General features: G+C 42.0%; 1 protein-coding gene and 1 pseudogene across 3 annotated transcripts in view; both read left to right on the top strand.

Moving 5' to 3' along the window:
* Positions 1-27,313, top strand: part of ryr3 (ryanodine receptor 3) — a 117,101-nt gene that overhangs the window by 33,383 nt on the left and 56,405 nt on the right. For 2 of the 3 annotated variants that reach the window (XM_086190243.1, XM_086190244.1), the window contains exons 20-38: positions 171-275; positions 2,715-2,818; positions 3,303-3,386; positions 3,502-3,661; positions 4,492-4,636; positions 4,938-5,143; positions 5,290-5,464; positions 6,034-6,242; positions 7,097-7,260; positions 7,406-7,454; positions 7,561-7,721; positions 9,415-9,577; positions 11,365-11,451; positions 12,754-12,980; positions 13,533-13,745; positions 14,670-15,279; positions 15,612-15,812; positions 17,327-17,429; positions 17,649-17,783. In XM_086190243.1, the coding sequence (XP_086046369.1) occupies positions 171-275; positions 2,715-2,818; positions 3,303-3,386; positions 3,502-3,661; positions 4,492-4,636; positions 4,938-5,143; positions 5,290-5,464; positions 6,034-6,242; positions 7,097-7,260; positions 7,406-7,454; positions 7,561-7,721; positions 9,415-9,577; positions 11,365-11,451; positions 12,754-12,980; positions 13,533-13,745; positions 14,670-15,279; positions 15,612-15,812; positions 17,327-17,429; positions 17,649-17,783 (3,301 nt within the window). Of the gene's footprint in view, positions 1-170; positions 276-2,714; positions 2,819-3,302; positions 3,387-3,501; positions 3,662-4,491; positions 4,637-4,937; positions 5,144-5,289; positions 5,465-6,033; positions 6,243-7,096; positions 7,261-7,405; positions 7,455-7,546; positions 7,722-9,414; positions 9,578-11,364; positions 11,452-12,753; positions 12,981-13,532; positions 13,746-14,669; positions 15,280-15,611; positions 15,813-17,326; positions 17,430-17,648; positions 17,784-27,313 lie in introns of those variants that run through there. The other variant, XM_086190245.1, reaches the window with a different exon arrangement.
* On the top strand, positions 22,228-25,472 carry LOC147242792 (exportin-1 pseudogene; annotated as a pseudogene).

Genomic DNA, 27,313 nt, shown 5'->3' with positions numbered 1-27,313 from the left:
TAAGCAATCAAGATGACGGATGACCCCCTATTCCCAGCACACTATTGCTCTCAGGGTCTCTTGCAGAAGGTTCAGGTCAAGAGCAGGACAGAAAGCCTTAACCAGAGCTGTACAGCCATTACACACTAAAGGTGGTCTGTTATATGATAAATTTATGATAATCTCTGCAGATTGTTCTTCCCCCTCATATGGACAATATCCGGGACAAACTGGCAGAAAACATCCATGAACTGTGGGGGATGAACAAGATTGAACTGGGCTGGACCTACGGCAAGGTAAACTTTCGTCATCACATTCATGAACAGAAAAGGTCAGCTTTAGCCATGCCTAGTAAAAAGCTTGTTAACTCCAATGTCGCACTCCTCTTGAACTCTGCATGTGTATCCGCTGCTGGTATACTGGTGTGATATCTGTTTAAATAACTTACAGCTACAGAAGAAGCCTGTTTAAAAAGAAATGTACTAAATCAAAGACTTTGGCAATAAAAGTGAGACACCCTTTGTTCATGTCCCCCCCTCTGTCTTTCCTCATTTCCTGTTTCTTTTGTAGTTTCTAATAAATTCATAAAATACCCCTAATCGAGATACCTTAAATAAAGCTTGAGATAAAGTATTAATATCTGAGAGATGACACAATTGAAAAGAACAGAAGCTGGAAAATAGGAAAAATTACATTGCAGTTGTATGCCTCCATGAAGTCTGCTTTTCTCTGAGATTTGACCAGACAGTTTTTTTCAGTTCAACTTTGAATCCCAGTGGTTGCTTCAGGCAATTTTGTTGCAATCCTGAGATGTAGTGATCATGTGTGGTGACTGTGACCTTGACCTCTGACTACCAAAATCTCTTCAGTCCATCTTCTGATGCCATGAGATGAAAGTGTGTAAGGAAATTCCCCTTCCTGATATAGCAAGCTTGACCTTTGACCTCAAAAATCTTTTCAATTCATCATTGAGTCCCTGTGGATATGTGCCCGATTTAAAGAAATCCCACAAAGGGGCTCATGTGATATGACACTCACAAAAAAACGGATATACAGACACCGACATCTTGAAATGTAAAGCCTCTGGCCCACGGATGTCACTTTTATGGAGGCAAAGTAAAATATCACTTTTAGTAAACTTGGTCCTCTTGCATTTAACACTGTTAAAAAAACAACAAAACTGTTCAACCATTCCATACCTTGGAAAAAATGGAGCAAATGAGTGGACATTTCTGAAATAAGACACAGTGTCAATACAAAAAACAACAACAACAATACTACCTAAAATTGCAATTTGGAATTTAGACACTTCAAAGGAAGGAAACCCAATTTTAAGATACACTTTGATACTGTTATTTTTATGCTTCAGTGCTTGATATGACACTGCATATTAGCCGTTTTGAAACCTCGACATGTAGTTTGAGACAAAGTGACAAATGTTGGTTAGCTCCCAGTACATTTGAAACCCTTTTTAGGGCTTGAGCCCGAAGCAAGGCTTCAGGGCGAAGACCTATTTTTTTTTTTATGTTTGTTTCTTTCTTTTTTCTTATTCTTTGTGTTCTTTATTATTCCACCACTTTGAACATTAATTTGACCCCCTAAACAAGCTCAAAAACTCACCAAATTTTTTTCCTCCTGCCTTGGCTCTCAATTTGCATCAGCATCACATCTTTTAGTGTCAGTCACACTCCCTGTTCACTGCAGCACTGGCAGCCTGTTATAAGTCTGATCACACACACACACACACACACACACACACACACAATGCCTTTTTTGAACTATATCGTTATCACAGAGTCATCCTCCTCCTTGGCTGTTTTCACAGTGGACATTTAACCAGTGTAATTATTGTCTCACCTTCCAAGAGTATGACACCCTTATGAATGAAGTCAGGGTGAAAGCTCCACTCCAGGGTGCAGCATAGATTTAAAGTTCATAAAGGACATAATTTGGGGCCAAACAGATGCTTGGTATTTGATTTGGCTGTAACAAGCTTCAATAAGCTTCAAAGTGACTCCAAGTGAATCCAAGGTAGACGCAGCGTTTGTGCACCTGGGTCCTGTTTAACCTTTGTAAACACAACATAGTGCTTTGTCAGAGAACGAGCCAGTAGGAGCAGCGTCTTATCACAAGTCTGGAGGCAGTCGACTCACTTAACTGAGCCTCATGCCACTGCTTCTCTCTCTTCTTTTCAGGACTGATTCAGGCTTGTCTGTACTTCATTACAATTTCCACACCAGAGGATTTCAATGCATCAGGCAGCATGCACTGCAGATAAATTTGGGTGTACAGTTCTTGTTTTGTGAATCCTGAGCCACATTTTGTCCTGTTTTCCTTTGGGATGCTTGAAGGCATCTGGGCCACTAGCCGGTGCAGGAAAATAATGTTCTGGGGTTGTCATTCCATCTCATCTCTTGGACGCTGACATGATCTGATTAATATTTAACAATTAAACATCAAGGTGACTGTGACCTCCATAGTTTTGGCTGAATATACTCATTATGTCAAATTATGAGAAGAATTCCTTCAGTCATGGGGAAGATTTGAACTTAGCAAAAATATTCATATTTTCACCTTGGGTTTGGCTCAGATTTCCTTGGCAAACGTATGTGCTCTTCAAGGTGCTCCAGTTTTAGGTGTCTTCCATCTGTTGCAGTAGGGATGAACAGCCTCATTAACCAAAACCTAAATCCATCTTTATTTGTTCTTGTAAGATGAGCTATTATTCTTCTCAGGTTCGCGATGACAACAAGAGGCAGCACCCTTGCCTTGTGGATTTCACCAAGCTGCCTGAAACAGAAAGGAACTACAACCTGCAGATGTCTAGTGAAACACTGAAGTAAGGCCCGGGCAGTTTGCTAAATAATCCAATTACCTATTCATGGAATTGCTGCTGCTGTCTGCTGAATGCTGTGCAAGAGCCGATTAGGGCCAAGATTAAGGTGGCTGTGTCTGTAATGACTCGCGTCTCCTGAGCAAATTCCAATATTGATTCTGAAGAAATCTTAGATCCTGAGCTCATTTGAGCAAACTACTGAGTCATCTTGCTATTAAAAAAAACCAACAACATTTAGTTTGGCTCAATAAGTGACTGCCTGTTACCAGAAGCTTCAATCAGATTTGCAATTTATCAATTACATCCTGTAGAGAACTCTGCTGCCATGGATACGACTACTATGAGCAGTTCATTAGCATTGATCGGGCCAGGTCTATCATCGTTGAATGAGCTCTGTCAAAAGTGTCACTGGACTCTGCTGATGTAAGGCAGAGACATTTTCATTTCACCCAGTGTAACAGTGTTGCTCTCTTTGTGTCATTCTCAGAACCCTCCTGGCACTTGGATGCCATGTTGCTCAGGTCAACGTTCACGCTGAAGATGATCTGAAGAGAATCAAACTTCCTAAAGAGTAAGCTCAGTTTTTTTTGTCTTATTTATTGAATATCTACACAAAAATACATGATGTGTTTAATGGTATTTCCCTGTTTATTATGTTCCTACAATTCTGTGTTTTTTGCCTCCAGCTACATGATGTCTAATGGATATAAGCCTGCGCCACTAGACCTCTCTGATGTAAAACTGACTGCAGGTCAGGAGGTTCTAGTTGATAAATTGGCTGAGAATGCACACAACGTGTGGGCCAAAGATAGAATTAAACAAGGATGGACCTACGGCATCCAGCAGGTAAAAATGAGTGTTCTTCCCGGAGATGAATTCCTCTTAGAGGATTACAGCTAGCATCAAGGTTGTACACAAGGCGGGGTGGGGCCAAAGTTGCCTGAGCAACAGCCTAGTTGCCTGCTTTGGCAGCTCTGCCCTTCAGAGGGAAACATTTTTTTGCCATTGTGGCTGCATAAACGCTAGTAACCCATAATTTTTGGAAGTAGGACCACGTAAAATCAACAAATATTAATTCATCTTTGGCTTCTCAAAAGCATAGATGTCCTATTACAAATCTTTCTTGTGGTCGTGTAAACTGATGGTGTTTTGAAGTTAAAATAATGAACAGTGGTGAATGCAATAGAAATATGTTTCACTTTTCTGATGATATAAATCCACACGCAGTGCAAAGCTTGTCATGTTTGCACCACGTTGAGTAATAAGCAATCAACATGACGTAAACCAATTTTGGTGAGCTGGCTATGACTTTCTCATAGAAATGTTTGTTCAAGTCCACATTATGAGACAATGTAGCTCATGTAGCCATTCATGGTGCCCAGGTGTTTTTTAAGACCTGCATCCACCTGATCTTTTATTAGAGCCAGTCCACCCCACACAACCTTAGAAGCTGTTACGTTCTCTAAACAGTCAACCTGAAACCGCCTGCCCCTGCAGGTCAGGCTGCGGGCAACCCTGTTCTTCACTATTAGCCAGCTAACTAAGGTTCAAGTACAAGATGACCTCAAAATGTTCGTGCACATCCACGGATGGCCTAATGGTCTGATCTTAAGATTGGAATGATTGCATACACTTGTCCGTATTCTTGCACACATAAATTTCTGTGTTTGTTTCAGGATCTGAAGAGCCGGCGTAATCCTCGCCTGGTGCCATATGTTTTACTTGATGAGCGCACTAAGAAGTCAAACAGAGACAGTTTGAGAGAAGCCATCAGAACAATGGTTGGATATGGATATGACATTGACCCCCCGGACCAGGAGGGTAACTGATTCTGCTGCTTGTGACCTCACATGATATACATTCTAAAAATGTGCAAATGGTGCTAAAAGTATATTCATCTCCCACGAGTATTCTGAAAAGCTAATAATCAGAATAAAAAAGCTGGGAAAACTTTTTTGACTCAAAATCTATTGTTGCCTGTCAAATGTCAAATTGACAGGCAACAACAGATTCATCACCTGCCAGAGAACACTTGAATTTGTACTGATTCTAGAAAAGGCTGCTAATAATAGCTACCTGTCCTGCTGGTATCACTGACAGTTGTTATTGTCCCTCGTCCTAGCCGTCCACGTGGTGGATGATCAGAGTATCGAGACAATCCGCTTCTTCCGTGTGGAGCAAACATACGCTGTTAAAACAGGAAAGTGGTATTTTGAGTTTGAGGTCCTGAGTGGAGGGGATATGAGGGTTGGCTGGGCCAGGCCTGGCTGCAGACCTGATGTGGAACTGGGAACAGACGATCAAGCCTTCGTCTTTGATGGATACAGGGTAAAAGCAACTTTGTCAGGAGATATTGTACTTCTGTGCTTAACAGTGTTTGTGTTTGGTCTTTGGGAATTATTTTAAGACAAGTTGCATCTGAGGTCTGTTTGAAAATGACTTTGAGTATACAAATCTTTGTTTGATATTTGAAGGGTCGACGTCTGCACGCAGGAAGCCGCTACTTCGGTCATCCGTGGAAAAAGGGTGACGTGGTCGGTTGCATGATCAACATGGAGGACAAATCCATGATTTTCACTCTGAACGGCGAGCTCCTGATCACCAACAAGGGTTCAGAGCTTTGCTTCGCTGACTTTGAGGAAGAGGATGGTGAGGGCTCCACACTTCAGTGAACTTGAGTACAAAGTCTGTAATTTATTCAATTTATTCTGTGTGTGTGTCTCCTCTCCAGACTTTGTTTGGCAGTTAGAATGAGGTATAAATAAATAACAGAACAACATGCTAATGGCACTGCATTTCAATGAAGTCAGTTTTAAGAGAGACTAGAGAGAAAGTCACAAAGAATCAAACAGGTAAACAGTTTATATGTCATAGATTTTGCTAACTTTGACAGAAACAGTTCACGAGGCTCCAGTTAGGCTGTCAAGGATTGTTTTTCCCAGATTGACGATCCTATCTGGTTTTGCTTTTTTTCTCCGTGCTCTAAACCTGCCAGACTAATAAGATGTAACCTTTGTGGACAGATTGACAGACCCCATTGTTAGCAATAGAGTAACATCTGAGTGACTCTATGATTTAAAAAGCAAAGAAGCTTTTCCCAAATTTTCTGCAGAGAAGAAGCCTCTAACATACTGATGACTGGCCAATGCTTCAGAAAACCTTTTTGTTCCTTTCTCACTAACTGGCAAACCCACTGGAGTTCCTTACCCCTCCTCCAGGTTTTATCCCTGTCTGCAGCATGGGCATGTCTCAGATTGGACGAATGAACCTGGGCAAGGATGCCAGCACTTTCAAGTACTACACCATGTGTGGTCTCCAGGAGGGCTTTGAGCCCTTTGCGGTCAACATGAACCGAGAGATCACCATGTGGTTCAGCAAGCGCCTGCCCACCTTCGTCAACATACCTGAGGATCACGTCCATATTGAGGTAAAATTAATGGATTAATCAATGAAACCCATGTATTCGTCCATTCGCGTGCCTTACTGTCTCTTGTCAGGAATATGCAAAAAACACCTGCCAAATTTTCACAATACTTGATAATTTGAAAAAGAAGCCTTCACACTTGGCAGCAAAACTTTTAAACGTGGCCAAGACGCATCTTAATTTTGAAAAAATTTGCCTTGGTATGCACTTAAAATATTGAATATAGAATTCACGCCCAATACAGTATGAACTGCACTCAGCTAATGAACTCTATATCAGTTCAGACCAAGTTAAATCGTCACTACAGAGCACTGATTCACTTTACTTTAATTGGTGCAAAACTTGACTATCCCTGAATGAGTGAGAAATCAAGTGATGTAACCCCTGTAAACTGTCAAAGTTCAACACACCATTGGAGCAGCACTGAGCTGAAAAAATTAAGTTACGTGTTGTAATAGGTGATGTAAATTTGGACATGGAAACATTTGCAGCAATTTTCGGAACTGAGAACTTGGAGTTTACTTTTGTACAACTGCAATTACATTTTTTTGTTGCTATAGAGAATGTGAAGTACCCCAAAAAATGTGCTGAATTCTAGTTACCAGGAATAGAACTCAACATTCCGTCATGTAGTCCTGTACACCAAGTAGGAGTATGCTGTTGTCAAGTTGTAGTTTTACGGAATAGCAAAAAACCCCAAAACAAAACACAAAAACCCTCAATCTGTTCAATTAAAAGTGTACCGTGAGTATGCAATGTCACAGGCAACAAACGAAGTAGCTGTTGATGTAAACGCTGACGTTTATATATTTGAGTTTTGATTCCCTCATCCAGATTTCTTCATCTGATCTCTTCAGGTGACAAGGATTGACGGAACCATAGATAGCCCCCCCTGCCTCAAGGTCACCCACAAGACATTTGGCACCCAGAACAGCAACAATGACATGGTCTACTGTAGACTGAGCATGCCTGTGGAGTTATACTCCGCAGACATGATACTGGACGAGTCACTCAAACTCAGGTCGGATAATATTGCTGCATTGAAACACTTTTTCTTACAGAGAGGACTTTTCCATTGGCAAAGTCAGATTGATTAATCTGATCAATTTGTCTTAATTTGTGTGGCTTTGGTCTGTCGGGTAACAGAAATAAATTTCACTCCGCAGCCATCCTCCTAAAGAAGATGGAACTGTTGACTATGGAAGCATCACAACGGTAAATTAATCCACATTCTCAAAGATATACATGGAAAAATATGATGATGAGTGGCTGCCTTCGGTTCAGTAAGAATAACTGCTGCTAGTGTGTGTTTTCACGGCAGTACTACCACTCGGTGAGAGTGTTTGCTGGACAGGACCCTGCATCCGTGTGGGTGGGCTGGGTCACACCAGACTATCATTACTACTGCAGGAACTTCAGCCTCAGCAGGATGCGGACAGTCACTGTCACCTTGGGAGATGAGCGGGGCCGGGTTCATGAGAGGCAAGATCCTTACTTTATTATTGTGTGGGATTTATGGGATATTATGACACTCGGAGGTATGATTTGCTGGCAGGGTGCATCAGATCATTATTATTCTTCTGAAAAGAACAAGATGCAACAGTCATTTTAAAAATGTGCCACATTACTGAAGTTTAGAGAAGATCATACAAGATTGCTGAAGGACCACATTGCTAATCTTGTTATGCACAGACCCACCAAGTACTGCACAATGTGGGGATCTCCTGCTACTTTTGTCTTTTTTTAAGACTTCTCAGTCTCTGTGCTTTTCTTTTGCTGTGCAACACTACTCTCATTATTAACATGCTTCAGGCCAAGTTCAAAGGAAGCTTCATTAACATTCATTACAGTTGGATGATGATGGTTATTGCAAGAAATTGTTTTATGCTGAAAAAAGTATCAATGGGAATTTTATAGTGGTGTGAAAAAAATACCAAATGTGTTTTGTAAGAACCCATACAATTGCAAGAGAAGGAAAAGTTTTTCAAAACACGATTTAAAGGACCAAAGATCCATCGGCAGAAACAGAATGTAGTATTAACTATTATGACATTATTCCATTAGCTTATGATCATCTGGAACAAACTGTAGTGTCTTACTTGACTGAGTTCTTCATATCCACACCAGGAGCAGGTCCTCGTCTATTGAGCCCACTATGTTCTGTCACTTAAAGCGATGCCTGACCAAAAAACAAAAAACAAAAAAAATTCTCTCTAAGTTATCATAAATATCTCTTGAACTTGAAGACATATTTCCATTCTGCATCACTTCTTTGTGACTCTCAGAATGTAAAGGAGCCAGCCACCTATATTTACGTACCTTGGCGGTAGCCTTGAGGCTATTGAAGACTGAAGGCTAACAACAGCTACAGCAACATAACAGCCAAACTGCCCAAAAGTTTTGGCTATTTTGAATGACCACAAATGAAGTTGTCCAGTTAAATGTATCAGCTGGTCACAATGAACGAGAGCCTAACTGGAAGTGTTTGATTTGAGCTAAAAAAACAACTCTTAAGTGTTTGTGGATCACTGAGCATGAGGCTGGATAAAGAGGACATGGGTTGGACCAGATGATGTAGTTGAGAGTTGTAGATGAGGATTTTGAGGAGTTTTGCTCTTGTTTTGTTGCTGTAGCTGTTGTTAGCTGTCTCCATTATTATTATTATCTTTCTCCATTCTAGAGTCATAAAGAAGGGGAAATGTATTTGTGAGAAAAGTATCATGTATTGTTTTAATCATTCCAGAATGTTGCAAATATTGTTGACACATTTTGCATCATAAATGTTAAACTGCCAATCTAGTTTGATAAAATGATTCCTTCCTAAACACTGATATCTGCTGCAGATTTTTAGAGCCTCGGCTCTATTAAAAGATCAACGGTCTTCTTGACATGCTTCTACCGTTGTTGAATTAGTGTTGAAATGTCCCTATCACAGCTGAGCGACCGTTATCTTTAACACCACTTTTATCCTCCATCAGCATTCAGGGCAGGGCGAGCGTTTCTGTGCGTAATAGAATGAATAATAATGAGACAAGAGTCAAGACAGTTCAATGAATATGGTGCACAGTGAAAAACAAAAGATCTGGGAGTTTATCTCATTTGTGCTGTCTTCCTGATGTTCATTGCCCTCGACGTCTGCAGGCTGAGCTCATTTTCTGCTCTCATTCTGCTGCAGTGTCCAGAGGAGTAACTGCTACATGGTGTGTGGAGCAGACGCCGTCGGTCCTTCACCCTCCGGCCACTCCAACTCTGACATGGAGATCGGCTGTCTGATTGACCTGGCCACTGGCCTCCTCACTTTCACAGCCAACGGTAAAGAGCTCCCCACAACATATCAGGTAAATAAGACGTGAGGCATAAGGACAGTCTTGTTTATGAACAGGAGTGTAAACGTCATTATTTCACTCCCATGGGGTAAATATAGAGCACTGCAGGCTTTTTCTAGTGTTCTCATCTGAAAAGCAGGCTATGACTTGCAAGCACCAGCTCCATAACTATTAGGTTTAGAAATTTAGAGCTGAGTGTTTCTGTTTAAATCGTTGTGGTTTCGGGAATGATACATGAATAAGCCCTATGAGATTTTTGAATGGGTTTTGGTTATATGCCTGAAATGAGGTCTGTGGCTCACACTGGTTTAGCATATTTTAAAGTGTTGCTCTATACTTGGTCTCAAACTTTTCTTTAGATCTTTTACCTCCTGAAACATTCTACTTTCAACCGTATGTCCTCCACATCCTCCACACATGGCTCCAGCACCGCTGCCATTAATGTTTGCTCTGTGAGATTCAGTGCTGGAAGGTCTCATGTAGATGGATTCAATGTCGAGGCTCAGTTTTTGGCTGTTACACTGCAGTTTCAAACATCTACCCATACTTTAGGAAGATATGTGGTCTGAAAGGGTCTCAATTTTCTGAAACCGGAGGAGGAGCTTTTCATTGACCTACAAGGTGCACGTCCTCAGAAGACCTGTCCATGGCCCTACTTTGAATCAACATCTGCCTGGGTCAGAGCCAGTCAGGGAAGAACAGGAGTGAATCTTCATAGACTGCAGGTTATTTTTGATTGAGGATTTCAAGGATACAATAGATTTCTTTGGCATATCCACAGACATAGCTGTGCAGGCCCTTTGGGGTGGACGCACCCCAGTTTGAGAGTCATAGTTCCACAGCAAAACGGCAGGAAATACTGCACTTGACTTTCAAAGAAGATTTGTGTCTCAAAATGGCAAACTTTAGAGGTTGTCACAGATATTAAATGGCATCACGCTGAAAACTGTCAAAGCACAAAGCTAATTGTGGACGTTGAATTCGTGTGTCTGTAGAATACATAGCATAATGTTAGCTTTGTACTTCTAACGATTGGATTTATGCTTCAAATCATGAAGGCAGTGTTTATTTGTGAAGATCATGCAAAACAAAACATGTTCTTCGCATAAACCTTTGTGTGACACAAGGTTTCTTTTGGGGAATGATGGAAAATCCAGCGTAAAAGTCCTGTTGGCATTTGGTTGACAGAACCCATGGCGATGCTTGCTGCTGGGTTGACCAACAAAAATGTGTCATCTCTGCAATACCTTGTAGTGCCTATAATTTGCACAGAAACGATTTGTCTTCTCTTTAGGTAAAAATAAAATGCATTGCAATAAATTAGACCCACAGACACGAAGTTAAGACATGATACAGCAGGAATCTCACCTTTTTTAATACTACAGTGGTAAATAAGACAGACAACTACTCAGTAAATCTTCACCTTAGTGGCCTCTTTATCCTTTTATTACCATCCGTCTATTTTCTCCCCAACTCCTCACGGCTTACTTTAATGTTGAATTGGCGTTCCTAATTCTAGGAATCCTTAGAGAATCAAGCCTTTTACACTGATGAAACGCGACTTGTTCTCTTACTGTATCAGAGCTGATGAGAAAAATGCTGACGAGTTGCCACCGGAGTAGATGATATAATGAGAAGATCACAGGGCTGCAATTATAATTTGGGATTTCTCCAAGGGGTTTTAGCGCAGGACAGATCAGTCTCGTCCAAACAATGTGTTCGTATAATGGAGCGTTAATAAAACATCCAGAATGGTCATATGTTTGGCTGAGTTAATATGCTGTCTATTGTCTTCTCAGGTGGAGCCGAATACCAAGTTGTTCCCTGCTGTATTCGTGCGGCCCACCAGCGCGAACCTCTTCCAGTTTGAATTTGTTAAGGTCAAGGTTTGTATCTAACAGGTAGCAGTGCTTAAATATGATGTCATGTATAGCAGAGGACCTTGCTGTTACCGGAAGATATTATTTTACACACTATTTATCGAACGTCAGAGCCATATGTCACTAACTATTATTTTTGACGACATTGAAAACCAGTGGGAGGAGCTTCACTGCTCTGTGTTCAGCTTCATACACTGATCAGCAGATATAAAGGACTAAGAGGCCAACTGTCAGCAAACTTGGTGGAGGGTTGAAAGGGTAGACAAACTCATTATCCTTAGGGGCAGATTAGTCACAGCGCTACCTGGTGGCAGCAGGAAATGACCTTTTTTACACTTTGAAGTACTCCACCTTGTCAGTTGTCCCAATTCATCTCAAACGTTCATCAGAAACACTTATAACTTATTACGTTAAAGCCGGAGAATTTCTTTTAACTATGTAACTTTTGACATTTTTAATATTTTGCCATAAAATGCGAAACCGTTTGAACCAAACTTGACATGGTCTGATATTTTGCAAACTTTATATATTTGATGTATTGTATTTTAGGCATAGAGTTACCAAGGGGTAATCCTAATATGAAAGAACTAGATTTGATTTACATCATATACAATATAAAGTAGCCTAAACGTGTGTCCTGGTGCGCCACCCAAACTTTACACTAGATTAAGCTGAGTAGGCCTGGGGACAGGTATGTGCTCACCGTGCTCCCTCTAATTACTCTTCAGCAGCTGCTGTAACCGCATTATGTTTTCAAGCTGTCCATAACTCGAGAATTCACTTGCTAATTATGAAAAAAATTCACATGAATGTCTAAAAGCACACATCAATGAAGCGATGTTACTCAATGCCATGTCACTAACACCCTGAGGTAATAATAATTAAAATCTTTTGTTAAATTCCTGTAAATTCTGCACTACATAAGGTATCTTACAAGAGTCTGAGCAACTGCAAGGCAATAATTATAGTAAATTATTTGAACTTCGTCTGCCATGTGAACTATTTGTAACTTAACTAGGCCCAGTATTAGGATGTTATTCATTCAAGCACATATAACTCTAAGGGTGTGTGCACAAATTGTCAACTGGATAAGACAATGATTGTGAATTGAATGTTAATGAAGTTAAACTCTTCATTATTTTAGTCCAAGCCTCACTGCACCACATATTTACATCACTCAGAGGGGCTATTTAAACCCAAGTGCTAACTGCAGCAAGTATTTAATCAGGAAGTAGGATGGATAAGTTAGTTTTCATTAAATGAATACATTACTTGTCCTCCTCCTTATTTTCCTCCCTCTGTTCCCAGGATGCCATGCCCCTCTCCTCTGCCATATTTAAGAGCGAGCACAAGAACCCAGTGCCTCAGTGCCCACCAAAACTGGACGTGCAGACCATCATGGCTGTGCTGTGGAGCCGCATGCCAAACACCTTTCTCAATGTGGAGACTGCTCGAGTCAGCGAGAGGCATGGCTGGGTGGTTCAGTGTCTGGAACCACTGCAGATGATGGCTGTGCATATCCCAGAAGAGAACAGGTGTGCAACTAGAAGATAGATTGGAGGGCTGTAACATATCAACTCACTCTAAGTTGGACCATTTGACAAGTTCGACCCTCAACACGTGTTTTATTTACATTGTCTTTAAAAATGTAAAGACAGGATCCATTGGTGTTTTTTAAGTCCTGTGCACATTACAGAAAGGAAAACAATTCCATCCATCCATTGTCTGTTGGGGGGGGGGGGGGGGGGGGGGCTGGAGCCTATCCCAGCTGTCTGTCACAGGGCCAACACATATAGATAGACAGACAACCATTCACACTCACATTCACACCTACGGTCAATATAGAGTATCAATCAGCCTTGTCCCCTCTTGATGTCTTTGGACTGTGGGAGGAAGCTGGAGTACCAGAGAGAACCCACACAGGAACAGGGAGAACATGGAGACTCCACACAGGAAGATCCTGTGCTGGAGCCGGGACTCGAACCCAGAACCTTCTTGATGTGAGGTGACAGTGCTGACCACTGCACCACTGTGGGAAACCAATTCTTCACTCTGTTAATTAAAAAGAATACCCTTTCTTTTTGTAGGTGTTTGGATATCCTGGAGTTATCTGAGCATGACGACCTGAGGAAGTTCCACTACCACACACTCAAGCTGTACTGTGCCCTTTGTGCCCTGGGAAACACTCGTGTTGCTCATGCCCTCTGCAGCCATTTAGACCAATCACAGCTCCTCTACACCATCGACAACCAGTACCTCTCTGGCATGTTGAGAGAGGGCTTCTACAGTGTCCTCATGAGGTTTGCTTGCTTGAAATTTAACATGATTATGTAGTGTTTTTTTCAATTGTATTTTTAAAACTTTGATTATTTCTGCTTAATTTCAACTGTTGCCCTAGTAACAAGTCAGTTTGTGATGTCAATATTTGCAATGCCTCCACTTTACTTTTATTGTTCCACAGATACCTATTGTACCAGTGCAGTCTGTCTAAACATAATGTCAAAACAGATTTTCCTCTTAAAGCGACGAATAAACTTTTTTTGAAAACGCTTATCGCCCATTATCTCCAGATTCAGGCAAGAAGATAGATACCCTTCTCTCCTCTGTGCTGCTTTAGGGGACTGAGACCCACAGAAACTCACTTCAAAATTGTTATTTCATGGCAATTGTTATCCTGATGCAGACAAAGACTAGTTTGGAAGAAAGTGTATTTGATGACTTTTGACTGAGGTACGGTCACACTTCCCATCCACTATTAGTCATTGTGCTAAGCTAATTAGCGGTCAGTCAGACTTTATGGTTCTCACCTGCCTAATGCACACACCAAGGAGAGAAATGTATCCATCCTTTTGTCGGGCAATGGGGAGGATGGATGTACCTGTATCTCACTAAAATGTTGGGTTTTTATGTAACCACAGACAGATACGGTTTAGATAAATGATGAATGTAGTCAATGTGTTCAACTCCATGTGGGTGGGGAAACAGTCAGTTTTGATAACTAGGCAGGGCAGCATAAAGGCATTCATTAACAACAACAACATATTCATTAACATCGTCCAACAAATATATTATGAGGATTTGGTGCAGTGACACAGCTCATTTGTAAAACACTGGAGAGATTAATTTCTAACCCAGAAAACAGAAGAATGCCCTACTGATTAGTGTAACGTCAAACACTGTCAGACTTAAACAGAGATTTGACTGATTCTCGCTCTCATCCTCAGCATCCATCTAGAGACAGCGAAGGAGGCTCGGCTAATGATGAACAATGAATTCATCATCCCTGTGACAGATGAGACACGCTCCATCAAGCTGTTCCCTGACGAGTCCAAACGTCATTCACTGCCTGGTGTGGGTCGGAGCACCTCCTTGACACCTCGAGTCAATTTCTCCCCTGTCTGCATCATCAACACAAAGCGCCAGCAGTATCTCCACAGCCCCCAGATACCCCTGGGCATCCTGAAAGAGAAAGCCATCAGCATGCTTACAGAGGCTGTGCAGGGCGGGGGCACCCATATTAGAGATCCAGTAGGCGGAAGTGTCGAGTACCAATTTGTCCCAATCCTCAAGCTGATTGGAACACTATTAATCATGGGAGTCCTAACCAGCGAGGAGGTGAGACTGATTCTGCTCCTGATTGACCCCAATGTGTTTGGGGAACCCAAGGATTCTGAGGAGACAAAGGGGGAGGAACTGGCTGCTGGTGGGGAGAAGGAGGAGGTGAGCAAGAATGAGGAGAAGGCCGTGGAGGCGGGGGAGGAAGAGACCAAGGAGAGTAAACCACTGGTGAAAGGTCTGCTGGAGAAGTCTTTGCCTGAGTCTGTCAAACGCCAGGTGATGAAAATGCTCATGAAAACCTGCATGCTGTAGTGATTAAGTAAGTTTGAAGGTAGTTACCTGGCAGAGTTTTAAGTTGCATTTAATTTGGTATTCCTCATTTCAGTGCTTTTATGATCTCTGTCTAACAGAGAAAAGACTGAGTGCAAATAAAATTGCAATATTTGGGCATGAATATTCCTTTCAGTGACAAAAAACTTATTGAACATTAAAACTAAATAACCTTGAATCCATGTATGATGGAGATAGTTCAAAAACCACATCCAAGAATACAGACACGGTTGGAGACACAAATCCCTGCTGAATCTTCTTCCAACTCTCCTCGGCAGATGTGCGAGCTGCTGCACTACTTCTGTGACTGCGAGCTCAAGCACCGCATCGAGGCCATCGTCTCATTCTCAGACAACTTTGTGTCCAAGCTGCAGTACAACCAGAAGTTCCGCTACAATGAGCTCATGCAGGCACTCAACATGTCTGCTGCCGTCACTGCCAAGAAAACCAAAGAGTTTCGCTCACCGCCACAAGAGCAGGTAGGTCCACAAGAAGTCACCCACAGGTGTGCATTTTAGGTTTTACTGTCAAAAATCTGCTGAGCCTGAACTCATGCTGCTAATGTTTCTCTAACAAGATACATGTCATCTCTTATAAATCAGTGACTCCTACATTGCATTCTGGGATTGTTTTTACAAAGGTGTTGCACAACCAGGGATGCACTAATGTATCAGTATAGGCCGATAATAACTGTTGACCAGCAACAGCCTATTGGTAGATAAGACAGCATTCACAGATAACTATGGCCAATGTTTATCCTTTGTGAAATGTTACGTTAAACATTGTTTCAGAAAGGTAGAAGATAGACCTTTTCCCCCTTGGAATAAAAGGGGGAATAAAGGTTAAAAAAAAAAAAACACAAGCAAATAAAGTTTTGGGCAAAAACTATTTGCCATTGACCAAATCTTTATCAGTCGTGACCCAGAACATCACTACGATTACATCCTTAATCATTACTTGTGCTCATAAAAAAACCAGGCGGGTGCCATGATGAGATTGCACTGAGCCATGTTCAGGCTCAGAAAAGCATCCTTGTGCCCCAGCCTCTGTCCTGTAGACCAAGTTCAACCCCTCCCCTCTACACTCACAACAGCTCAACACTCACTCGCTTATCAAGCTGACTTTTGTCTTTCGATAGGACAGATAATGAATGAGGTGTCTCCCAGTTTTCATACTTGAAATGATCATTTGACAGACATTAAAGCTTGTGCTGCTTCCATTTTCTTTCTGAAATGTTTGTTTTTTGTTATTGTTCTTGCTCTCTACTGTTTTTTTTTTTTTTACTATTTGTTATATAAATTTTATAGATCAACAAAATGATGATAACGCTGTGGTTTAGTATTGGTTGTATTCCCTAGATTTCACTTCCACCACCTGCAGTCAGTGTTTTCCAGCTCAACGTGTATAATGGCATCTTCCTGCTGGAGGCTGCAATCGTTGTACCTAATGACCAGGCCTCATTAGCAGCCATTCCTCTCTCTGGGCCAACGTAGGGAGGGAAGGGGGCTAGAACATTACTCATCCTGCGCAGTATCTCCAGACGTTCCTCTCAGTTCTTTTCTGTTCAGATTACTTGGTCTTGTGCCGAGTACACACACAACAAAGCGGCATCTCAAACAGTAAACCAAGGTTACGAGCTGCCCAACTGCAGAATGCTCATGTTCTAAATGTTGCGGCTCCTCTGAGTTACAACACAGAACAGATAAGCTCGAGCCTCCAGCTGCACTGGGATCTAGCAGCAGTGGTCAGCGGCAGATTGCTGTTTGTTCCTCCTGTGTTTTATTAAAAAGCCCTGCGAGAAACAGACGTTCAGATTTACGCTTCTTTATAGTGAGCTTGTGACCTACAATAGACCTTATTATTAAATATACATATTGACTTGTATCATCCTTTCTTCCTCTTTTCCATCCCTCTTACCAAAGCATTTTTTTGTATTCCTCTCCCCTGCCTCATCCTTTCTAAACAAATTTTTGTGTTCGTCTCTCTCCTCCAGATCAACATACTGTTAAATTTCACCGCAGGCGAGGATTGCCCCTGTCCTGAAGAGATCCAGGATGAACTTAATGCCTTCCATGAAGAATTGCGGCTGCACTGTGGTACAGCTGCTGCCTTAATGAACACATTTCTCATACAAGTGCTGCTAATGACAGCTCAAAGATGTTCATGCTACGTGCTTTAGATTTAGCCAAGATATGTTTATGTTTTCCTTCCTTCGCAGTAGAAAAAAACACCATTTAAACTGGTCCAGATGTTCAATGAAAACGTGCATGGTTGAAATCCAGGTTGTCTTGACAGGAATGCGTGTCTCCTTGCAGGAATTCCAATTGAAGATGAAGAGGAAGAGCAGGATACTTCGATAAAAGGTCGCCTGCTGGCCTTGCTGTATAAGATCAAGGGTCCACCTCAGAAGACGGAAGAGGAGCCCACTGAGACAGAGCAGGCTGCTCCCAGTAAGTCAAGAAAAGAGGAAAGTTTAGTTTTGGAGCTAACAAAAGACCACTTAGGCTTTCAGTTAAACTTACTTATGAGCACTGGATCCCACTTAAGAGGAACTGTACATCTTAACTCACAATAGAAAATGATCTGCATTGATGCACCCGGTGTATTCTCACATTTACTGGAAGATTACACAAATAGGCTTCGCACATCAGAAATAAGCAACAGGTGGTAAAAAAAACAAGTCAGGACCACTTACGTTCCCAAAAATGGAATATTTAAGAATCTCAAACGGGCTACTGAACAAATACAATTGGACAAATGTCTTAATTCGGCAACAAGCAAAAACTGAGAAAGATTAATTACCATAACAACACATAGTACAGATGATAATATGTCCATTCAAAACACATAATAGTCCTGAAGTAATAAGGACAAGCAAACCAACACTATTGACTTTTTAAACACGTGAATAATTGAGAGAGAAGTTTGTTTTGTTTTTGGTTTATTTTTTTAACCATGAGCTCAGCAAGCAAAATGCCAGACTGTTTAACATGAAGAGCTCAGAGTATATTAGGCAAGCTTCCAGTCCCAATTATCTGCATCAATATCTGTAGTGTTCTTTCAGAAATATCAGAACAAAAGTATGCTGCCTCCTTGGCATGGTCTCTTGAAGGGTTACATCTTGTATCCTATGCTTTTTGCCATTCATTCTCATTTCTATTGCAGAGGTGTGCATGTATTGACTGTAAATGACACTGAGCATAAAACACACAGACATGGTCCTAGTTTGACAAAGTGTTGGATCCACCCTGCAGTCAGCACTTTCAATATTGTTTTGCAGAAACCCTCGTATATGTTCTGTTTCAAATCATAAAAGACTAATAGAAAGCCTTTGCAAGACACTCTCCTATAAATTTTAATACCTTATTCCAGACTTACTTCACCCATCTTGCATTATTGAAAGGTTTTATGAGTAGACAGAGAGTGTGAGATTGATAATTCTTGTCTGAGCTGTACAACCTTTTTCCTACATGAAAGTAACATCATATTAAAGAATGTGTATTTCATTATTAGAGAAGAAATGTAGACACTCCTCCGCCAGGCTATTTTTGTTTGTAATACATGGGGCTTTTAAATTTAAAGCCCTTCAATTCATATTAGGAATCGCACAAAACCAACGATATTATTGTTGTTAAGCTCTGCTGCAAGTTACTGATCAGTTAGCAATTACCAATGTTTTGACTTGAGATTAGTAATTAGGCTTATTTTAATATCAAAAATGCCAAATATGTGAGGGTTACAGCTTCTCAAAGTTACAATTAGTAAAAATACCAACCAACTCAAGTTGGTCTGTTCATTGCAGTAAAACTAATGGTACATCGAGGTGAAAAAGAGCCACTGCAGCACGCAGGAGCGATGCTCAGCTGTCCTATGAAGCAGACTTGTCTCGGCTGTCTACTGTATATCCATTATCACACTCTCACTGTCTTTTACTAAAAGCTTGTGGTCATGGAAGAGGGCTGGAACAAAATTGTGAGAAAATTGAGAGCTTTGCTTCACGCTAAGGAAGTTGGGATTATCTTGTTTCTTACAATAAGGGTGGACCCCCCCATATGAGGCACTAAATTGTTTGGAATTCTACAGTTGTACTTTTAAAAATGAGAACTTTCTTCTTTACTAACAGTACTGTAATAATAATGCTGGTTCCAGACAAGAGGACTGATGTTCCCAATTCAAGGTCGATCTGACCGGATCATCTGCCCAAATGGTTCTGTGGAATGAGGAGTTTACTGACATTATCTTGATGTTCCCGACTGGATCAGAGTCTCCCTGATCACAAATCTTGAAATCCTGCAGTGTGAAAGGAACAGGAAGGGAATACTGAGTACAAATCTACAATAGCCAGTGAGAGCAAGCTGACAGAGAAGCATCACCAACCAGATGTTCCATGTAGCGGTAGCTAACAGCTGCCCCATGTGAGACCAAACTGTTTTTCAAATACCACTTCAAGCTCATTCTGCAAAATACTGTATCAAAGCCCTGCTCATTCTGTATTCAGCCACAACTCCATCAATATGTTTTCCTCTTTTTTCTGCTTTTTGTGTTTTCTGCAGTGACACAACTAGTTCCACTAATACAGAAAAGTTCACGGGAATGTTAAGGCCACATTAGTGGAGAAGCTGCACGTTTTGTCTGCTGATGACAGTTTAGTGGATTACGTGCACTCTTAAAACTCCAGATGTTACAACAATGAATTTGAATTGGTTTTAACATGCATCGTTCGATTTTGTGTGTAATGGAGAGTTTTGTTGTAAGGCTTGTGAATGATCATTCTTTCGATTTACCCCCCGGCTCCACCCGTCCCCGGAACCATGCATTTAGGTGTGTAATACACTTTTAGAACCAAGTTATCTTGTGATTAAATTTTGCTCTCACAGATGATACAAACTGCAGCTTTATTGTGATGCCATACTGGGGGAGTTGAAAAAAAACACATTTTGATATACTCATAAAATTAATATATCATGAGTTGACAAAATGACTTAATAAATGACTAACGTTCGCACGTCTGGTATAATATTGTTAATCGCAGTGTGTCGTGTCGTTTACAGTTGTCTCGAGGACAAGATGTACCGAGTTACAGACAATATTAACGCTTAGATTTGTTCAGGGCGGAATGTCGATCAAACATAAGAAGTTTGAACCAGCTCCTACGATGTGTGGACGAGTAATCACAGTATCATTTTTTATGGCAAAGCATCAACCTTGGCCGCCACCTCAGGGCCTGAGTATTTAACTGAGTGTGTTCACAGGTGTTTGTCCCCAAGGTGTTTTGAGGTGGCAGACCACATTTTAGTGGGATCTGATCCACAGACTAAGTACATGACCTCTCAGCGTAAAGAATGTCATATCCTGTCCTCAATAGGTGGCACTCTGACTGACCGTCAACTTCAACCCTTACATGTGTACAGGCCGGGACGTTTATCAATCTAGTGAAGTTCAAGATCAAACATGAAGGTTCCAACAGATTTGATCATGTGGAGGATTTATAAGAGCTGTAGTTCTAGTGCTAGCATAGTAATGCTAATTTGGTGTTTTTGGGGCCCAGAGGAATTACCTCACACTCTTCAACATGCTAATTAGCATTAGCTCAGCATTGGCATGCTAGCGCCAATTTGTGGTTTTGGTGTATTTCACGCTGGAAACATGACCTCGAGGTGCAGGTGTGTTAGTGTGTCCTGTACTGCCAGCTGGTGAAAGAAAATAGTGAGTATTGCAGCACACACTGGCTGTGTTAGCTTTCCTCTTTTTGAAAAATCCAAACTTTGCTGGTGCCACAGCCCTTGCAGTCCTCTGAGTTACGACTCACCCCAACGGGCGGGGTGTGAGGCCCTGCTTGCACGCACTTGCGTGTTTCTAGATTTGCAGTTGAAGTAGTAGTGCATAACCTGGTATTAATGCTTGTGACATACTGTAGGTGTTGCATATTGTGTTACTGTGAGGTGTGTGTGTGTGTGCGTGCACATTAATGTGTAGTGTGGGATTTTTTTCTGGAGCAAAACTTTGCAGCCTGAGAGTCATCATTACAAGCTTTGCAGCATGTTCTTGGTCAGCTTTTACATTTATAACAGCAGTGTAGATTTATTTTCAGGGAAAGAATAGTTCATACATGCCACCGTACAGGTTAGCTCACCCAGAGGTGAGGCAGAAATTCTTGTTAGTTAGCAACTTAGCATCACTTGCAAAGTGCGGGAGACCAACTTGGGTGCTGATGCGTTTATGTCACGAAAAAATGCAAGATAAACTCAACACAGTCTGTAAGTCTGTCAGTGGCATCATGTGACAAGCTACTCAGCATCAGAAGTCTCACACAAAACATGCTTGCTCTCTCTCTCTCTCTCTCTCTCTCTCTCTCTCTCTCTCTCTCTCACTCACTCACTCACTCACTCACTCACTCACTCACACACACACACACACACATCCTTGTATCTTTGTGAGGACTTTCAGTGATGTCATACATTCCCTAGCCCCTCACTCTAAACCTAACCATCTCAACAGACTGCCTGACCCTAAACCTAACCAGAGCCTAATTCTAACCTCAACCCTAAAACCAAGTCTTGACCTTCAAACGGCCCTTTGAAGATTTGAGGACTGGGTGAAATGTCCTCACTTTCCAAAAATGTCCTCACTCTGTTGGTTAAATAGATATTCTTGTCCTCAATTTGTAGCAAGTACAAGAACACACACACACACACACACACACACCACCACCAGCAAGGTAGAATTCTGAGAACACAGTGATCTTTGATCTGAGAGGCTTTGTGACATTACACAGGACGGTGATGATCTCAGACAGTCATCTCAGACAGTCATCTCAGACAGTCATCTCAGACAGTCATCCAAGGATATATAAATGAAAGATTCAAATTCAATTGCATTCGTAGTGTTTGATTCCTAGAATCTCTATACAGGCAACGACAATGTTCAAAAACTATCCAGCCAGTAAGCTGCTGGATTTCAGTCAGCCATTGGACATGAACTTGCTGGAGAATGTTATCAACACCATGCACCATGGCACTGGACCTCAGCAACAAGCAGCCCAGGAGTTGCTGAACAACCTTAAGGACCATCCAGATGCCTGGACCAAGGTTGACAAAATCCTGCAGAGCTCTAGGAACACGCAGGCAAAGTATTACGCCCTGCAGATTCTAGAGCAATTTGTTAAAACTCGTTGGAAGATTCTTCCAAGGAATCAGAATGAAGGAATCAAGAAGTTTGTCGTACAGACAGTTATTGAAATTTCTCTTCATCCCACAAACAAGGAGAAAGAGAGAGTGTGCCTTCTCAAACTCAACATGGTATTAGTTGAGATTCTGAAGCACGAATGGCCCAACAACTGGCCCAACTTCATAGGTGACATTGTGCGTGCCAGTATGACGGGTGAAAGCCTCTGTGAAAACAACATGCTCATCCTCAAACTGTTCAGCGAGGAGGTCTTTGACTTCTCCAGCGGCCAGATGACCCAACTGAAAGCCAAGCACTTGAAGGAGCACCTGCGGAATGAGTTTCCCCAAATTTTCAGGCTGTGCTTGTTTGTGATGGACAACTCTCAGAATGCTCAGTTGGTGTACACCACACTGGAGACCCTCCTTCACTTGCTTCACTGTATTCTTGGAGCTGAGTACGGGATACCCGATTACATCTTTGAGTCCAACCTCATCAGCTATTTGGTCAAATTCCTGAACGTGCCCATGTTTCGCAATGTGGTGCTGAGGTGCTTGACGGAAATTGCTGGAGTCAGTGTCACAAACCATGAGGAGAAGTTTGTCACATTGTTTACCCAAACAATGTGCCTGCTTAAACAAATACTACCTCTGAACACAGATGTAAGATTGGCCTATGACCAAGCAAAGAATGAAGAGCAGAACTTCATTCACAATCTCAGCTTATTTTTGTGCACCTTCCAAAAAGTGCACGGTCAGTTTATAGAGAGGAGGCCCAACCTGCGAGAGGTGCTCATGGAAGCCCTCCATTATATGTTACTTTTGTCAAAGGTGGAGGAAACAGAGATCTTTAAAATTTGCCTTGAATATTGGAACCATCTCGCAGGAGAGCTCTACAGAGAGTGTTCTGTCTCCTCCACTGCAACCCCTCTGCTGCACTGCGTCCCGCCACGCAGACAACTTTACCTGGGTGTCCTCTCACATGTGCGTTCACTGATGGTGAGCCGCATGGCTAAACCAAAGGAGGTGCTTGTGGTAGAGAATGACCACGGTGAGGTGGTCAGAGAGTTCATGAAAGACACAGATGCCATCAACCTATATAAGACCATGCGAGAGACTCTTGTGTATCTCACCCACCTGGACTATGCAGACACTCAACGGATCATGACAGAGAAGCTCCAAAACCAGGTTAATATGTCTGACTGGGGCTGGAGAAACCTGAACGCGCTCTGCTGGGCAATCGGTTCAATCAGTGGGGCAATGCAAGAAGACGATGAGATGAATTTCCTTGTTATTGTTTTCAAGGGCCTTCTGAAACTCTGTGAGCAGAAGAGAGGCCAAGACAAGGTCATCGTAGCTTCCAACATGATGTATGTGGTTGGCCAGTACCCTCGCTTCCTGAGAGCCCACTGGGTGTTACTAAAGGTTGTTGTTGTAAAACTTTTCGAATTCATGCACGAGACTCATGATGGTGTGCAAGACATGGCTTGCGACACCTTTTTCATGGTCGCAAAGAAGTGTCGACAGAGTTTTGTTCAAGTTCAGGAGGGTGAGGCGGTGCCCTTCATCGATGAGATCCTCCGCTGCATCGACACCATCATCTGTGACCTGCAGCCACAGCAGATCCACACGTTTTTTGAGGCAGTTGGCTACATGATTGCTGCTCAAGAAGACCAGGCAGTTCAGGTGCAGCTGATTCAGAAGTACATGAGGCTGCCTAATCAGGAGTGGGACAGAATAATGTTGCAGGCCACCAAGAATGTAGATATCCTCAAAGAAGAAATGACACTGCATCAGCTGGGGGGCATCCTCAAGATAAATGTCAGAGCCTGCAAAGCCATCGGGCATGTGTTTATAGTCCAACTGGGACAAATTTACCTCAACATGCTCAACGTTTACAAGTATCTCAGTGAAACCATCTCTACGGTCATCCAGAACAATGGGGAGATGGTGACCAAGTGCCCCCTGATCCGGAGCATGATGATGGTGAAGAGAGAGACTCTGAAGCTGATCTCTGGCTGGGTCAGCTGCTCAGACAACCCTCAAGTGGTGGCAAATAAGTTTGTGCCCCCCCTGTTGGATGCAGTACTTTTAGACTACAAGAAGAACGTTCCAGCTGCCAGGGATCCTGAGGTCCTCTGCACCATGGCAACTATTGTGAACAGCCTTGGGGACCACATCAGTGGCCAAATTCCCCAAATCTTTGATGCTGTCTTTGATTGCACCTGGAACATGATAAACAAGGACTTTGAGGAGTTCCCGGAGCACAGGATTAATTTCTTCAGCCTCCTCAGAGCTGCCATTTTGAAGTGCTTCCACGCCTTCTTGTGCTTTACCCCCACCCAGTTCAGTATTGTCCTGTACTCAGTAATCTGGGCTGTCAAGCACACAATGAGGAATGTAGCAAACACAGGGCTACAGATCCTCTACACTATCCTGCAGAATGTGTCAGCATCGGAAGCAGTGACAGAGAGATTCTACCAGACATACTTCATTGACATTCTGCAGAACATTTTGTCAGTGGTAACTGATTCGTCTCACACTGCACGTCTGACCATGCACGCCACCATCCTGGCTCACATGTTGGAGGAGGTGGAAAAGGGGAAGGCCATCCCAGTCAATAACCAGGTTCATGTGCTGGAGTACATTGGAAACCTGCTGAAGAAAGTCTTCCCACACTTGCAAGATTCCCAGTTGAAGGTGTTTTTGGTGGGGCTGTTCAGCCTTAACAAGAATATCCCTGCTTTCAGGGAGCACCTAAGGGATTTCCTTGTACAAATCAAGGAATTTACAGGCGAGGACACTTCACACCTGTTCCTGGAAGAGAGGGAGTTGACTCTGCGCCAGGCCCAGGAAAATAAACGCAACCTCCAAATGTCGGTGCCCGGCATGCTTGGTCCCCACGAGCTGCAGGGGGAGCTCAATGAAGATGAATTTGACTTCTAAAGCCCCAAAATTAAGGTTTAGGATTGAGAGGAGGGGGAGGGGGATGGGGGTAGGGGGTTTGGATCCTTTCGCCAGTATCAACATGCCAAAAACATTCATCTCCATCTGTTCACAATGTTGTTGTTTTTTAGCATACAATGTACTTATGTTCCTGTTGGACCTTTATGAAATATGAAAATGATATAAATGTTTTGTTCAAAAGCATAAAATGAATTCAAAATATATATACAAAAATTCCCTACAACTCTATACTTTGTCATGATAAACATTTAAGTTCATTTTCAGGATTTTAACCATTTAAACGCCGTATTCCTTTGAAAATGTAATCTGGCATAGAATTACTACTTTGGCACTTAAATTTTTTTTTTTTTTTAAACAAGGCAGAGTTAAGATGCTTTATGCTGTCGGTAACTACTCATGTCTTCTGGAAACCTCCTGAAGATTCACAATTTACTTGAAGAAGCCAATACACAAGCACAAAGTATTAAGTAATATTAAGTAGTGCATTATTTACCAGGAATGTAATGGACCTATAGTAACGAACTCCTCTTTTTAAAAAAAAATATTTAAAAAGATGTTAAAAGGTTTGGGTGCTCGCTAGCTAGCTACAGGTGTAGAGTGCCTGCACCATCAGCCATGTAAACCTTTCCACACAGAGAAAACTAATGCAGTCTTTGTGCAAGCATTCCTGTATCAACAACGCCAAAAAGGTTTCCCCCACAAATTCCTTTAAGACTTTTCGCCAACTGACAGTGGATGGATGTGTTGCAACTAGTGAGTGACCTCAACTCCTATTACTGTGTTATTAATTGTCGTACTTTGACTTGTTGTGCAAGCTAAAGTTCAATCGTCCCTGCTTAGTCATAATTACTTCGTAATAATAATCATAATTACTTTGCTCAGTGTGCCACATGTTTAGTTACTCCTCTGCCTCCTTTGATGATACTGATAAGTGTGTTAAATGTAGGTTTTTTTGTAGTATTTGAGGCTCTTGGAGTGGCTCTGCACCGATGGATCCAAACAATTAGCCACTAGAGCTAGCCAGCCCCCATTAACTGGTGTGGACCTCCTTAGCTTAACTCTGACTAGCGTTTCCCTGACAGCTCTTGAGCAGCTGGTAAACCAAGGAGGCTGGGTGACTCTCCGAAGCATAGTCCTAAACAGAATCCCTCTGTCAATGACCAACCACCACGTTATGTTTCTAATATATTTTTCCCACTCGGTGACACATCCTTAACACTCCTATTCCTTGAGGCTCTGGCCAAGGAGTTGAGGTTGCTGCCATTTTTGACAGAAGTCTAGTATTAAATCCCAAACCCAAAATAAGTTTCAATTAATTTGAAAGCCTGATTCTCACTTTGTCTCATCCAGCCGTGCTCCTGCTCCTTACTCTGAATTCCTATCTGAATTTTAAGAGTTTATATCCAGTTTAGTTCTCAAAACAGATAAAGTCATTATTTTAGGTGACTTCAATATTCATGTGGATGTTGATAACGACTGTCCGGGCACTGCATTTATATCTCCAATAGACTCAATTGGTTTCCAGCAGTCTGTTCATGAGCCCACTCACTGTCACAACCACATCTTTGATCTCATCCTGATGTATGAAATTGAAGCTGAATATCTAGTTATATTTCCACAAAACGTGCTTTTATCTGACCATCAATTAATCCCTTTTGAATTTGTACTAATCGACTACACTCCACTGAGGAAAACTGTAGTTTCCAGATGTTTGTCCGATAGGCCGTAGCTGCATTTAAGGAAGCGATTCCATTGGTGCTAAATTCAGTATCATGTCCCATTTATAACAGAGGACACTGTTGTCAACCTTAGTCCCTCCCAAATTGATCATTTTATCGATTTGTGCAGCA

Source organism: Aulostomus chinensis, chromosome 20 (assembly GCF_037954235.1).
Source record: "Aulostomus chinensis isolate RoL2024-O1b breed Wild chromosome 20, RoL_Achi_v1.0, whole genome shotgun sequence".
Classification (NCBI taxonomy): domain Eukaryota; kingdom Metazoa; phylum Chordata; class Actinopteri; order Syngnathiformes; family Aulostomidae; genus Aulostomus; species Aulostomus chinensis.
This window is presented reverse-complemented; position numbering and strand designations above follow the sequence as displayed.